We start from the raw sequence: 15,239 nt of genomic DNA on the forward strand, positions 1-15,239 counted from the left end.
AGGGGTTTAGTTTCCTCTCTGTAGCTGACTGGAAGTCTAATACACAAAACAAGTATCTCAGGTGCAGTGTTGTAGTAAAGAGGAGGGAAAGTATCTGATTTTTTTCCCCCACCCTTGTAGAAATTGGTTCCTTATTCTTGTGCTCACGTTCTATACATGCCTATTCTTTTCCAGAGCTCGCTTCTATGAAGGCCCTGAAGTAGTAGCAGACACTGGAGTTGTCCTTGATACAACTATGCGAGGAGGACGTCTAGGAGTTTTCTGCTTCTCACAAGAGAACATTATTTGGTCAAACCTGCGTTACCGCTGCAATGGTGAGTTAGCTTTGAAGGTCAAGCTCAGAAATTTTTGTGCTTTGGTCTTCTTGGTTAGCATACATACAACTGTAGCAGGATATCATTCTGTTTTCCCAGTTCCACTTCTAATCTATATTTGCTTTAATCTCATCTTCCTCAGATACTATTCCAGAAGATTATGAAACATATAGAGTTCAGCAAGATCAACCTCTGGCTTAAATGTCTGTCCAAAAACACTTGCTTTTTTAAAAAAAATGCTCAGCTGTCCCACTATTGCCTCTGGTATACTGTATAAAGAACTGTAAGTAATGTACCACTGCACTCTGCGCTGCACCAAGTGTCACTGCAGTATCTGGCATCTTTTCTACAGTAGCAACTTTCTTTAAATGCTATGAAAACATAGTGGAATTGCAGAGGTGTAGACATCAAGTGTGAATAGAAGCCTATGCTGCTGTAAACACTAGTTCTCTACACTACATGGAAAAAAAGATGTGCTGAGGAGCTACCAGCAGTAGCTGGAATTATTGAAGCAAGTTTAGCATGGATGTTTCCCAGGAATCTTTCCCCTCCTCTGAGGCTCTCAAGTGTGAATGTTACTCTTTTCAAGACCTACTGCAAACCAAACTCAGCGTTGGTCTGAAAAGCACACTGCAAGAGCAGCCTATGTCCAAGTTGCTCACAAAACATAAAAAAAGCACTTTAGGGAGAGCATTTTTGTTCTAGAATGTTGGATAATAAATACTCTAATACTTACTTCTTCTTGGTCCTATGCATGTTGCTCTTTCATCTTCTGAAATGCTTCTGGTATGAATATGTAACAAAGAAGTCTTCATAAGCTGAAAGCAGTACTATTTCTACAGCATCCTCAGCTGAATTAATAACTTTGTTAGCAGTGTAAATTGCACAGGATCTTTCATTCAAGAAACTCCTTCTGCTATTACCTTGTTCTTCCAGATAGCATCAGCTAGCTTCAGAACGGTAAATGAAGGCTTTATGCTAGGTTTGTCTTATGACACTGTCAGGAGTCCAAAGAMGACAAGTAAGGAACTGGGGAAACTGAAATTATTAATATCACGTGTGCTTACTTGAGCTGAATATGCAGATGCACCACAAGGGCTTCTGTAGTCAGTAACTTGGACTACTGCCCAGTCTTTTCCAGATAAACAGTTAGCAGTATTCTAGTTTGCCCAAAGAGAAAGTAAAACCCCGGTTTTGCAAGATATTTCAGAAAAGCAGTTCATACTAACTAACTATACTGAAATTTTCTAATGAAACCATGAGCAAGGCAGTTGCCATTGAACACTGAATAGTGCACTTTTGCAAGCAGTTAGGTTTCATTCTAGAGTTTAAGCCTGTACACTGATAGTGGATGTGCTATGTGGCACATAGTGGATGTCTTAAATGTTACTAAACAAATAATGTGTGAACAGAACTTTTCCTCTCCTCCCAGAAAACTGGCTTACAACAAAAGCTGCACTTTAACCAAGCAAGTCTCTACAGCTACTTGCATCTGATTTTCACATTCTGGAGGCAATGGCATAAGCAAAGATCTACAAAAAAAACCCACCAGTTTTGCCAACTGGCTCTTTTAGAGTGTGTTAGCTTGCTGATCACAGCACTCAGAACATGTTCAGTCACCATTCTAGACTACCATGAAAAAAGACATTAAGATGCTCTTTTCTCAACAGGAAGAAATGCAGATGAGTCAGTCCAAATCAAAGTACAAAACCTCCTCTGCAAAATAGCTTTAAGGACTAAAGGGACATTATACTGCATCTATGAAACTGATTCAAACTTCAGCATGCCCAGAGATGTGTCACCAAGCTGAAAGCAGAAATGAGCTACTTGCACCAGAAAGTGGCATGCATTCATTCAGTTTACAGCAGAACAATTTCTGCTGTAAAAACACTGAACTAGAATGACTGCTTTCTACCCAGCACATCTACCCCTTAGGCTGAAACACAGATGACCATTTCCCACAGACAAGTATCAAAGGGTAAGAGAAAAGGATTAATTCCATTCAAAAGAGCTGAGAGTGGTGGTTATCCCATCCCAGCTAAAGATAAGCACTGTCTTATTAACCTAAAACTTTTCTCCTCACTGGCTCTACTTACCTCTATTTTGATGAGCAACCTAAAGCAGCATTTACTACAGTTAAAATTACACTCAGCTGTTAAAGGACGCACAATGACAATCTAATCAGGCAAGTCTGAACCCTTACATGCTCATTTTCTCTTTTCGAAGTCCAGCAATATAAAGGTAGAAAGAAATGCTGCTTACCATTGAATGCTCTAAAATATACAGCAGTCCAAAAATGCAACTGAACCTCTGATTTAAGAAAAGTAGAGTCTCATTCCACTGACACCAAGAGCCYGTAAAAACTTAAGGGACTACAGCAGGGGATTGCTTACGTTTTGATTCTTAACACAATACTTCGCATCTCCAGTTTCCTCTTAAAGAAGATGGAGTTCAACTTTCGTAGCTGTAAGAAGCCAGCTTAACTAAATTAATTTGATTTTGATATTYCCTTATAAACACAAATACTGAAAGCACTTTAATATTTCAACACTGAAAACCTTCAGTCAAAAAAAAATCTCAAATAAACAAAACTAAGTAAGAAAAAGCTAAGCAGCCAGAGACAAAAACAGTTGAACTTTTATTACATTTCATTTACAAATAATGCAAAGATACAAAGACAAAAGCCTTCACACAAAAAAGAAAAGATTGAAAAGAATGTACATTTAGTTGAGCTGCTTTTTCACATCATTTCTCAGATTGCAAACACTTAAAGCCAACTTCAGTTTTCCACTTTACCTATAGAAAAGCACAATAAATAAAAGTTTTATGTCGCAGGGACAATTTTTCCAGAGTTCCTGTGCCACCAAAGCTGTAGCTGAATATAGGATTGCATATATCAGTGAAATAATCCACAAATTATTTTAATAGAAAAAGTTTAGCTTGTAAAGAACAGTATATTATACTGTCTCTGAAAATGCATAAATCTGACATTTTTCCCCCAAGCTCAATGAACTACATAAAGTTGTTTTTAGCTGCCAGTCTATGAGAGAAGCTGCCAAAAGCAGCTGTATTAATTTTATTAAAATCAAACTTTCCCTTCATACATATTAATACATTTTACTTCCACTTCTAAAAGGAATCCTTCCATAGATTGGGGTGGGGGGTGGAGGGAAGAGAAGGAAATGTCTCTTAAAGTAAGAAGAAAGTCTCTAAAAGCACTAGTTCCTCCCAAAATAAAACCTCAGTATCCACTGTGTTATTAGTTAGTAGCTGACTGAAATGCAATATTTTAATTACTGCACTATATAATGTTGACCAAAGATTGGTGGACGTGTATAGAGAACATTTATACACATAGCTGTCTTTTGACTATGTGGATGCTCATGCCAGGAATATTCAGAATGCAGCAAGTAAAGAAAGACTTGTTTAAGGAAGCCCTATCCCCCCAACCCCAACAATATTTTGCCCCATAAATATTATCATATTACTTTTATATTCATCATCTACTCTGCAAGAACAAACATTTTACCTATTTTTAATTTCTTAGAAATTCCAAAATTGAGCCAAGCTGATTCTTTTCCTTTCAAATGGAGGCTTGTAACATTATACATAAGCAAAGATCCTTGATAACTGCTTGCTTTTCTTTCCTGACAAATAGCCAGAGCAGATTTTGTTTAATAAAAAATGCCCTTTGTATAGTATAATTCAATGCAATTTCTCTAAGTCTAAGCCTGTAAAATTTCTGAAAGAAATACTGACACTCCACTATTACAGTTGCAGAAACTAGTTCTTAAATTAGATTTATAAATGGAGACCTCTTAATCCTTTTCTTCTAAGCCATAGTATAAAAAAACTGGATTGAATAATCCATAGGACATGTACAAATGAACTTTACATTTCACTGTACAAATACAGCAGTTCAAAAGGCAGAGTAAGATAGAGCATTCTGAAAGCAGATGTCTCTAATGAGAGCCAACAGCATGTACAGCACTTCTTTAATATATCACTTCGCACTTTGCTTTTTAAAATGATCAGACTGCCTTCACATCCAAAAACCCCTGCCCTACTTTCACAGATTTAGCCAAGATTCATTACAAATATAAACCTCTTACCACCAGCTGACACCTTATCCAAGACTTCCCTTAGTCATTACTCAATTATGACAATTTAAGCTTATTCAGGGAAGAATGTTTATTGCACATTTAAGGAAAGAACTGAAGGATGGATGAATCTGCACAGGTCTCAGACTAATCTTTAAAATAAAGATTTAGCAAAATTTGAATGTGGTAGAGAATAACGTTCTCAGGAGTAGAATATACATTTTCCTGTAACTCCCATTTTCCTAAAATCTCAACTGCAATTAAAAAATTTTCAGCTTACTTGCAGAAAAGGGTGCCCTTCAATAGATTTATAAGCTTTATCTGTATGATGTTGTAACTATATGCAATACAAAAATTTCATAGGAACCAGAGCTTACAGTCAGGCAAATTTATATTTGATGTATGTGTTGTCACACAGCTGTTCCGCTAGAGAGCATTTTATAGAATAGCAGCCTCAAAGCAACATGATACAGATCAATCCCCTCCTTTCCTTTCCTTGCACCACAATGAATCATCTCCCAAAGGAAGTGGTAAAAACCCAGTCTTTTGAGACATTTGAAATACAATTGGAAACCATAAAGCAGCAAACAGTTCTGCTCTTGTAAAAGAGTGTCCAGTCCTGAGAACATTTGGCCCTGTACAAATTACAAAAATGAGCTATGAGCTGACTCAGTTTAGGACAAGCAGTCTGAGGAAGCCCTTATGACATCTGATTCTGGGGCYTGTATTTATTCAGCAGAAGTACCAACTATTTTGGTTTTGTCTCATTTTCAGATACACTTTTGAGAGCTGAGCGACATAGTATCCTTCTTTGTTCATTAAGTGTGTTAATAAATGGCTCAAATGCAATTCCCATTTGAAGAACAAATCTCCAGGAACAAGAGCAAGAAGGGAGATTTTGTGACAAATTCTGCAGCCTCTTGAGTTGCATGCTGAGAGCTGCCTGTTGCAATCCAAGTTCTGTTTGTCCTAATTTATTTATTGAAGGATTCTCTAAGGTAGGATTGCCTACTGAAGGATGCCCAAGGTACATCGGGAGATGAAATCTTGATAAAAAGATTTGAGTTGTTTTTTTTTTTTTTAAAGGAAAAACAATTTCTTAGGGTTTTGAAAACATTTAGCAGAAGAGTAGCTAGAATRCCTTAAGACAATAATTGTCATTTCACTCATCTGCCAGCACGTTGGACACCCACTAGTTTCTAACATAGCAAGGCCCACTTCATTCCGACTCATCTGCCTCACAAAACTAAGAAAAATACTATCAAAAAAAAAACTTGTTTGAACAAACACATTAACACTACAAGAGCAACAAAAGCCACACTAACATGAACATGCCTGTTAATTGAAAGCCAAAGCATGTGTGGGCTGCAGTCACAGCRCTTGGCACAGACACATGGACATACACACTAGCCTGCTCGCTCCAACAACCTTTAYGGAGCAAGCTCCAGTACGAGACCCCAGGTTAACTTCTTGGCCCAAGAAGTGGACATTATCAGCACCTATTCTCAAGTTCCTTGTATTAACCCCGAATAAGTTCCCTTGCTGAGAGCTTTCTGCCACAGTTAGCAGCATCAGAACTAGTTCAAAGGTAGATGAAACCTGACTACGCTGCCTTCGCTGCTACAACCGCAATTAAAACAGGTCAAGTTCAGCTTTACACTGTAGTACAGGAAAGCCACTGTCATTAGCACCAAAGGGATAGAAAAGTACTATTCAGTTTTCAAAGTCTCTCCTCTTAGGTGGGTAGGCAGGCATGGACATGTACACATACAAAGTTCTTTCAAAAAGACAGAACCTGGACAAACTTAAAAACAAGGCAAAAGTAAAATCCGAAGAAAAGCTGTGCAGTGCCCTGACTCCCAAGCCGCTGATGCACAGGAGTGCCCAGATTCCAGCCTCTCATCCCAGCTCAGCACCAGGCTCCTAGACGAGCTCCTGCAGTTGTAAACACACTAAGAGCAAAGGTTCAATTCTGAATTGCTCCTTTCCAGCCATTAACTCAAAGCAAAGGAGCTAGCTTACTCACAACAGAGTTTTAAATAGTAAAAGCATGCACCTGACAACACCCTGCTTAAGGGAAATCAGTGGCTGGCAGCTGAAACATCTTCACATACCTGCTGGTTCCAAAGTCTGCACCACAGATTTTACTGGTAGGAAGCAGATTCCCAGGTGAATGCAGAGGAGAAGCTAAGCACTCAGGACGCTTCCAGAGGACGTATGCTAATACGCCCAGCTCAGCTGCCTGCTCCTGATTTGTGAATCAGGCAGTGTGAGAGAAACCTATTTATTGAAGAGGACAAATCTCTACACAGGTTAGGAAAAAAAGTCCCTTCTGCRCAGGGATAAAATTGTTAGTTGACAGTGAAACTATTTGAAATAGATAATTAACCCAAGATCTAATTTTCCTAATCAGTCTATATTTCAACCTACTAAAAACAACAATTTGAGCAGTTAAAAGCTCAATAAAAAGAGCATAGAACTAGGGATAACTAAAGGTTAACATGTCCATGCTCCAATACAAACTGGTTTAATATGTGCCCTCTGCAGTAAGAGATSTCGGTTTCCTAAAAGCTGAAGAGATTAGGACAGTAGGAAACGGAATTATCCCTATACATAGGGCACTCCCATGCACAGCTCCTGCAAATACTGTGATTATTTTTTCTGCTAATACTTTTATCAGTCTTGCCTGCATTTAACCACTACACTGAATGCATTAACAACCATCAAGAGGACATATTATTTGCAAATTTAAAAAGGTAGCAGAAATATCTGGAAGCAATACAGGCTGAAGGCAGGCAAAATCAAGGAGTAAGAGTCTAAACTGTCACCTCCGTTTCCATCCTATCATCACGCTGTGAGAAAGTGTCTGAAAGTATTGATAGCTTAGAGAATACTGTCTCACCTACGTGGCTGTGACGGCAGGAACACTTAGGGCAAGCACCATATTTAGGCAAATACAGACATACTGTAGTGAGAGCTTCCTAATAGATTTGTGAGGTGTTTGCTTTTGTTCCAAATATTAAAGTTCTGCAAACGACACATTAGCTTTCGTACGTTCTTAGCAGCACTACAGGGAAGGAGCTTCAGGGTTTAATTGTATTCTCCAGAATTCACATTTCCTTTCAGCATGAGGACATCGCCTTTGTTGTTGCTAAAAGCCCTTATAAAGTTCAAAGGTGCATTGAAAGCAGGCAGCTCTGCAGGTGCTGCCCTCACCTGCTGCACGCTCACACCAAAGCTCTTCAGCAACAGTGACAAGGGATGGGACACACTCAAAGTAACGAGTTACTGAACTAATACTGATAATTTGCTACGTAGGTCTAACAAGCATATCATAATAGCAGACGGCTGGCTATTGGTTAAGAACTATTAGCATTTTCCCCCTTTATCTTTTAAAAAAAGAAATCTTACAACCTTCTCTCCTGAATCATGTTCTGTTAAAGCTGAACCACTTACTAGATTAAACACAATCAACAAAATAGGACCTTCATACGCACCAGAAAACATCAAGATTAGATCATTGTGATTCTCTAGCAAGCAGAAAATACACATCAGAAAATTCAACACATCATTTACTTTATTCTCCTGTAGCTACTTAATAGCAAAATTTAAGTAAAAAGAGCCAAGTTAAACAAACAAAATGTTGTTCAGGCATTTCCCTGCCTACTATTTAGTTACAAGACATTACATGCAACCTCAAAGAAGCAACAGTTTAAGCTAGTTACCAGGAGACAGCTGGGGGCAGAACACAAGTAGTAACCAGCAGGTGCACAGTGCCACTCTCAACGGAGCGCCCAGCTCTTCCGCCTCGGTTACCATCCTGCAGCTCTCCCGCGCGGGGCGGGATTTACAGAGGCGGAAATGCCAAGGAGCCCCAGAGCTCCTCCAGGCTCGCACGCTCTTCTGAAAGTTCCCCCTCTCCGTAAAGAGCTAGAGCAGTTAACATTTTGTTCTAATATTCTTGGTAAAGAGTATTTGGGGGGTGGTAGTTTGCGCTCTCTAGTTTGCACCAGGTTCCTCTCCAGCAGAAGGTCCCCCCACCTCCTCAGCCAAGAACTAGATGCCTCACCTAGGGCGAGGGCAAAGGGTCTTGCTGCAGCAGCACAGCGCGGGCAGCCGCTGCGGAGAGCGCAGGCCGGCGGCGGCAGCCAGGAGAGCGAACGCGGTGGCCCAACCTTCCCCAGAACCCAGCTGAACAGCACGTCCGCGAAAGCCACCTCCTCCTCCCCACGGATGGGAGGTAACTAATGCACCAGCGTCAGCGTGGCCCAACTTCTCCAGACGACACTGGGACTTGCATTTAGCCCAACACAAYAAAACTGCTCAGTCCTCTGTTCAGACCTAGTTCTGAAGCGTTCGCACAGAGAACAGCGCTGCGCTCGAAAGCTCTGGCTGCCGTCACACCGAGCGAATGTCAGCAGCTGGGGAAGGCTGAAATGCAGAGAGAAATTAAAGCACCCTGCCCCCAAACACCCTGGAAATTACAGGACTGACAACTACGAGAGCAGAACTCACGCGAACGCGCAGGTCGCCTACGCCACTGTCCCACCGCGGTCGTCCGAACCCGGCTCTCAAAGCCGAGCGCCTCATCCCAACGCTGTTCCGAGGGGACGGAACGGGGGGACGGAAGCAGCTAGACGTAGCTGCYCCAAAGCACCGGCTGCAGAGCACAAGTCAGACTCCACACACAGCTGGAAGCACCGTACTGGGATGTTTCCCGTTGGCGCCTGCAGCACACAGGCCCTGGCGAACGCAGCGCACCCCGATCCGCCCCCCCGCTGGGTACCGATACCCGCGACCTTCCGAAACCCACGGCGCTCACCCACCCGCTCCGTGTTTCACGGGCGGAAAACGGCCTCTCCCAAAGCCCCCGCGCGCCGCCAGCTCTCGGCAACGCCGCAGCACGCGAGAACGCGTTCCTTCCTGCTTGTCCGAACGAAGACGGCTCTTCATTTAGTTTCTTAGAAGAAGTGAAAGATACAGAGCAGACGTATTGGAAAGGGTTAGACAAGGCTCTTAACACTCATTACACCATTACCGACACAGGTCTGTGATGTAAAACTCAAATCACTTTTCAGACCAGCACTCCCTGCTATTTGTAGTTAATATATTACACAGCTGCATTTTCCTTCTTACAAATTTTCTATGGTATGTATTTGCTTTCTTGTTATGCTATGTACTTTTCTGCAGTTGCCTCTGTGGCAGCCACAAGTCATTTTACTGAAGAAAACAGTAAACGTATTTTACCCCTTTAGGCCTTTATTTTGATAAAATTGGTCAAGCCCACATAAGGCAATATACACCACAGTTAAAACCACCCCCCGCCCCCCAACAAAATAATAAAATAAATAACACAAATGAATATAGTACTTAATGTAGTGTTTTGTTTTGCAGTATAGAAATTCCACACAATGATTCTGTTTAAAAAGGTAAAAATGATTTATAATACACAGTTATAATGTCATCATGGTGCCCGCATAGAAAACTGACATGCAATCCATGCCTACACTGCGCAGTATAAATAAAATGCAACTAAAAATACAAAGAACAGGAACACTACAAATTTTTTTTTTTTTTTTGCTTTTTTGTTTTTTATAAAGAACATACACACGTAACAAACGCTACCTGCGCTTTCACATTGCCATCACAGTGACAGGGGTTCCATTTTCAGAGGAATAAACACTTTTCTCCTGAAAGCACAGCATACATTTTGACCTACTGTATGATGAGGGGGCTTTCCTCTTCCTTCTGTACAGAGAGGGTTTCCAAGGTGAGTACCATGCTCATAAGGGGCAGATCTCAAGTTGTAGTTATTATTTCTATGGAAAACAGAGCTTTTAAACACAGTTAARATCTCATTTTTGAGAAAAGTTTAAAGAAGTTTAAACTTGTGCTTTTATGCACACTCAGAGGGGCAGTTCTTTCTCTTTTAATTGAAAGTTYTCCAATAAGCATTTTTGTTGCATGGTTTGCACCAGGGTTCTCAGGCACACTTCTTTTATTAATTTAAATTTAATTGAATTTAAAAAGCAGTAGATTGTACAAATAATTAATAATTTCTTTAATTAATTTGAAGCCTCTTTCTGGAAACTTTTTCCCCTCTTAAAAAAAATAAAAATAATAATCAAAGGTTCTCTGTACAGGAAAGGTTTTGCACAGTTACAGATCGCTGGCAAAGTGTTCACTGACATGCAAAAGCAGTAGTGAGCTCGACAGGTTCGACGCTGCCTGCGGTCAGTCGTGCATGGAGCAGAGAGAACGACCTTAACTCGGCCTGTGCAGATTCATTTGAGAGAGAATGCAGACTACTATGTACAAAGAAAAGAGCCTCCCCCCTCCCACCCACTTACACTGCAATAAACAGCAGAAGTCTGTTTTTCTTTATAACATCACAGTATTTTATACACTGAAAGTTTATTCCTATTATTTTCCCCAATATATTGGCAAATGCAACAGTCTAGCTTAGGAACTTTTTTAATATATATAAAAACATATGTTGTAGGGAGAGGGTGAGATTCACTCAGCAGGTATATTGGGACGGTAACCCTTTGAGACACCAGACAGTTTCAAAAGTATTTAACTGAAAAAAGTTACAAATAATACTTCTTTTTTGCCAAGTGATGTTTTTTTTTTTYCTTTCACTCTTCAGTCTGATCCATCCCTGGATTCTCAGGGCTGGCTATTCCCACGGCTTTCATCCTCACACACATAGTTTAAAATGCAAACAGTACTAACATCTTCTAAAATAAAATAAAAATAATTTGTTCTGACATCACTGGGATCCCCTCCATGTTTACATTTAGCAACTTAATAGATTGTTTTTGCTTTAAAATTAGCCTTATGCATATTAAAAAAAATTAAGGGGGGGGATCCCTCTTGCTGGAGTACAGCTCATACATGATGCTGTCAAGAAACTGGCCTTGTGGGAAGCAAAATGCAAGAACTGTTGAAATAACTGCTCCGATTCTCAAAGGGTTAATGATTAAAGCAGCTGTAGCCTGCCCGCTCCTGGGGCTTAAGAGATGAAGCACATTCCTTCAAACGCCGCGTCACCGCTTCCCGAGCCGACCTTCCCACTCCCAAAGCACCTTTCTCCACTTGCCCCGCAAGAAAGGAACAAAAACTGCTATTTCTCTCGACTAGATGGTCCCTAAATTTGACAGTTGCATCCAGACGTGTTGTTTTTAAATTAAGGCCATTTTAAATGTCTACTTACAAGTCTAATAAACAAGATCTCTTATATACACATGTAGTTTAAAAAAAATTAGAAGGTAGCATTTAGCAACAGCTCCCTGTAAAAGTCTCCAGTTAGGAATCCGATTTCCTACTTGGATGCATCATTCTGAAGTGACTCTGGTTTTAAAAAAATAGATCACAAACAAGAATTTACATGCATAAGAGTCAGTTGAACAAGAGAGCGATATCGACAGAAATCCCATCAAGGAACTAACAGTACTGTCAAGGAGACTATGTGAACCGCAAAAAGCATATTCAACTCGCACTGTACCTTTGGCTGTTTCAAAGCAAAGGACTCCAAGTCAYTTGTGCCCAAATCACTCTTGTTCTTTTAGGGTATCCTCCTGTTTGAAGCTACCTTTTTTTTTTCCCCTTAAATTGAAAAAGCGTTAGCAATCTGAAATAAGCAGACATCAGGAGTACATGTAATATCGGGCTGAAATCCTGACAAACGTTTTCAATGAAGATGCAGGATAATCTCACAATTTTAAGGGTAGGAACAAAAGAGACAAACACGAGCTAAGAGACCAAAAGAAAAACAGTAACATTTTTAGTGCAAATGGTCAACTAATGGCACAAACGTGAGCAAACACGCACCCAAATTATTTAAGTCTCAACAATGGTTCTGCTCAGCAGCGTCTGCTTGAATCTCGGGACAGAGTCCCGTCCCACGGATTTCTGGAAGCACACAGAAACCTAGTATAACTCATTAGGAGCAGGCCGCCTCCTCCGCGGACCTGCGCATCGCTTGCTGAAAACAGCAAGACGATCCCTCTGGAGGGGAGCGGGGTGGGGAGGGAGGGTAGAAGCGCTGGGGATTTTTTTGCTTAGAAGTCATGTAACAGTTGAGAAAGAACTGACACGTTCTGAGCTAAAACGCAAGTCCAGATAACGCAGATCCCGTCAAGAGAGGGGAGGAGGGACAACAAAACACAACTCGTCTTGAAATAAAAACTAAAATGGCTCTTTTATTTGAGATAATAGTTAACAAAAATATATTTCAATGTTCAACCCCTACCGCATGGAAATGCTTTCCTCTAGCAGGTATTCATTCACCTTACATTCAGGGTATTATGCATAATGTGACTTTTATTTTGTTAATAACTCAAAATAACGTTAATTTGTAACTTCTTCATAATAGAAGGGTCATTACTTATAGGTGCTATTACTGTGCAGATTATAGTGTAATGCATACAACATTTTAACGGTGCCCCTGGCAATTACTGTAAGTGCATTGGGCTCTTCGTTAATCTTTAACAACATTTTCCAAATTTGATAGAGTCCAAGTGTCAGAGATCTGGGAATCATTATAAATTTCAGCCATGACATTTAAGTGAAACCAACCAATTCAGATTCAACGGATGGGTTTTTTTTTCTTTTTCAATTTGCCACTGATAAAGTGTCATTCATCATCCTGTTACACTGCAGCACAGAATATTAATAAGGACTAACAGAAATAGTCTATTATAAATTTAACAGAATCTCAATCTGTTCAAGGATACAGTACTATTCCACTGTAGAGCAAGCTATTTTTTCCTCAGGGTGAAAAAGGAATATCTAAGTTCCTGCCACCCTATTTTGACTATATAAAAGGAAAACATTTAGACTTGCCTTAGGCTTCCTTACTTCTGCTCAACATCTGTTTAAAATTCCAGTTAGTTAAAAATACCTATATATATAATATATATAATATATTTCTGGAATAAAAACACAAAAAGATGTACTGTACAGGTATTATGTAGAGTGCTTCAACTGGCTGTATGTAGTTTAGCTACTTGTCTAATATTCAAATACTTAAATAAAAAAAGAACATAAATAATGGTAACAGAATAAGTAATGATAAGAATAAAAAATAAAAAATAGTCATCATGATTTGAGCCAGGCACTGCTATACAAATGCCCTTCCTGTTGCCCAGGAATCTCTCACAAAGCAAAATTAGAAATGTGCTCTGCAAGTTAGTCTCCTATATTCTTTTAGCTGCTTTAAAATGTTCTGATCCTTCCTCCACACTAATCAAGTAATGAATTATAGTACTTTTTTGTGTGCTCAGAAATGCTATATATATATATATATATAAATATGTATACATATATATAAATATATACATATTACATATATATATATATTTTAAAAGCTTTGAAATAGTGTTTACAGTTGCCTTTTTTCTTTTCTTTCTTTTCTTTTCTTTATTTTTTATTTTATTTTTTTTTGGAATAGCCAGCTACAAAAGGCTGTTGGGCTGCCAGGCTGCTTTTCTGCTTTGCCAAGTACACGAGTTTGCTCAGGGCATGAGAACAGGCAGTGGGTGCAGGACAACAGTCAGGGAAACAAACCTGGAAACAAACATGGYGCATCAATAAAGGAAGAAGCATTTTACTCTACAAAGCAGCTGTCACAAAGCAGTCAGAGTCAAAATCGCAAAAGCTCCCCCGGCCCGTTCCGGACGGCAGCAACGCAGAGATTTGCTTTCGAAGCAGCGGAGGGAGAGGGGTCAGTAGTCAGAGCTTCCCCCGCCCCGTCGGCTGCTTCCTTCACCACCAAGCAGCCAGCAACAGCCGACGATCCAGCACGCTGGAAAGACGCTCTTTACCCTCGGCCCTGAACCCTCCTCGCCTGCCCGAACCCACCCCCTTCTAGTGCAAAGGAGAAAACTGACAACTTAACGCTGGAACTTCGGTGGGGGGAGAKGGGGGCTCTGGAGAGGAGAAGGCTGATGGAAACTCCTTACTCATTAAGGGCAATGAGTGGATAAGGGGTAAAATACGGCGCGACAGGGAGTAGGGGTCTGTAGCGCTGCAAGCTTAGAACGACAAGCTTTACTCATTGTACATGTTGTACAGGACAGAGCTACTGCTCTCAGTAGCTCCTGTTCTGACAGGACTGACCCATTGGGCTCTCTAGTTCGGCTGGGCTCCAGGACCACGCGCCATCCCCAAGCTCCTGGTGTCCACACTTCACAGCCGGTCCATCCTGAAYGTGTCCTCTGTGGCAGGGTCAGTGAGGACCATATCGGGGTCATTCAGCATGTGCAGTCCATCCAAGGTTAAAGGGTCAATTTTTAGTTCATCCAGAGGGAACTGGGAATCCGTATCAAAGCTGACATCTCCCACTCCTGCCAAAGAGCTGGTCAGTTCTTTTGATAAGCTGGGAGGAGACTCTCCTGTCACTGGAGCAAAGAGGAAGAAAGAGGTATAGGTAGGCCTTAGCAAACACTTGTTCTCTAGGCAACACATTTAGATAAAGTTATTGATAAAACACCTTGCAAAAAATCGGGAATAATTGTCTGAGTTAAGACTGAAGCTCAGATGAGAAAAGTCTATTCTTAGGTCCAACTGGATGAATTACAGATTTGTCAGCGATCTCAAAATCATAATAATGACATAATACAAAGGAAAATTCACATATGTATATTTTGTCCTGCAAACTAGTGCCACTCCAGTCTCTTCTCTCCCATAAGTTTAGGAAGAATAACCCTAATTTATATGATTCTAATCAGCAAGAGACATAGGCTGAAATAGGGATTGAACTACACTTTTCTCAGTGACCTGAGCAAAGATTGTTTCCAAATATCCAACTGTGACCAGATTT

At 40.5% G+C, this 15,239-nt stretch overlaps 2 protein-coding genes across 4 annotated transcripts in view; one reads left to right on the top strand and one right to left on the bottom strand.

The window, feature by feature from the left end:
- The window catches only part of COMP (cartilage oligomeric matrix protein), a 35,197-nt gene extending 34,148 nt beyond the window's left edge, over positions 1-1,049 (top strand). For all 3 annotated transcript variants that reach the window (XM_085315356.1, XM_085315355.1, XM_085315354.1), the window contains exons 20-21: positions 175-314; positions 457-1,049. In XM_085315356.1, coding sequence (XP_085171482.1) covers positions 175-314; positions 457-515 — 199 coding nt within the window. In that variant the 3' untranslated portion in view covers positions 516-1,049. The remainder of the gene's footprint in view (positions 1-174; positions 315-456) is intronic.
- An 11,543-nt stretch (positions 1,050-12,592) lies between these two features.
- Positions 12,593-15,239, bottom strand: part of CRTC1 (CREB regulated transcription coactivator 1) — a 44,658-nt gene continuing 42,011 nt past the window's right edge. The window contains exon 17 of the mRNA XM_085315328.1: positions 12,593-14,817. Coding sequence (XP_085171454.1) covers positions 14,606-14,817 — 212 coding nt within the window. The 3' untranslated portion in view covers positions 12,593-14,605. The remainder of the gene's footprint in view (positions 14,818-15,239) is intronic.

The sequence above is a fragment of the Rhea americana genome, unplaced genomic scaffold (genome assembly GCF_003343005.1).
Source record: "Rhea americana isolate MKP2758 unplaced genomic scaffold, rheAme1 scaffold_428, whole genome shotgun sequence".
In the NCBI taxonomy this organism is placed as follows: Eukaryota; Metazoa; Chordata; class Aves; order Rheiformes; family Rheidae; genus Rhea; species Rhea americana.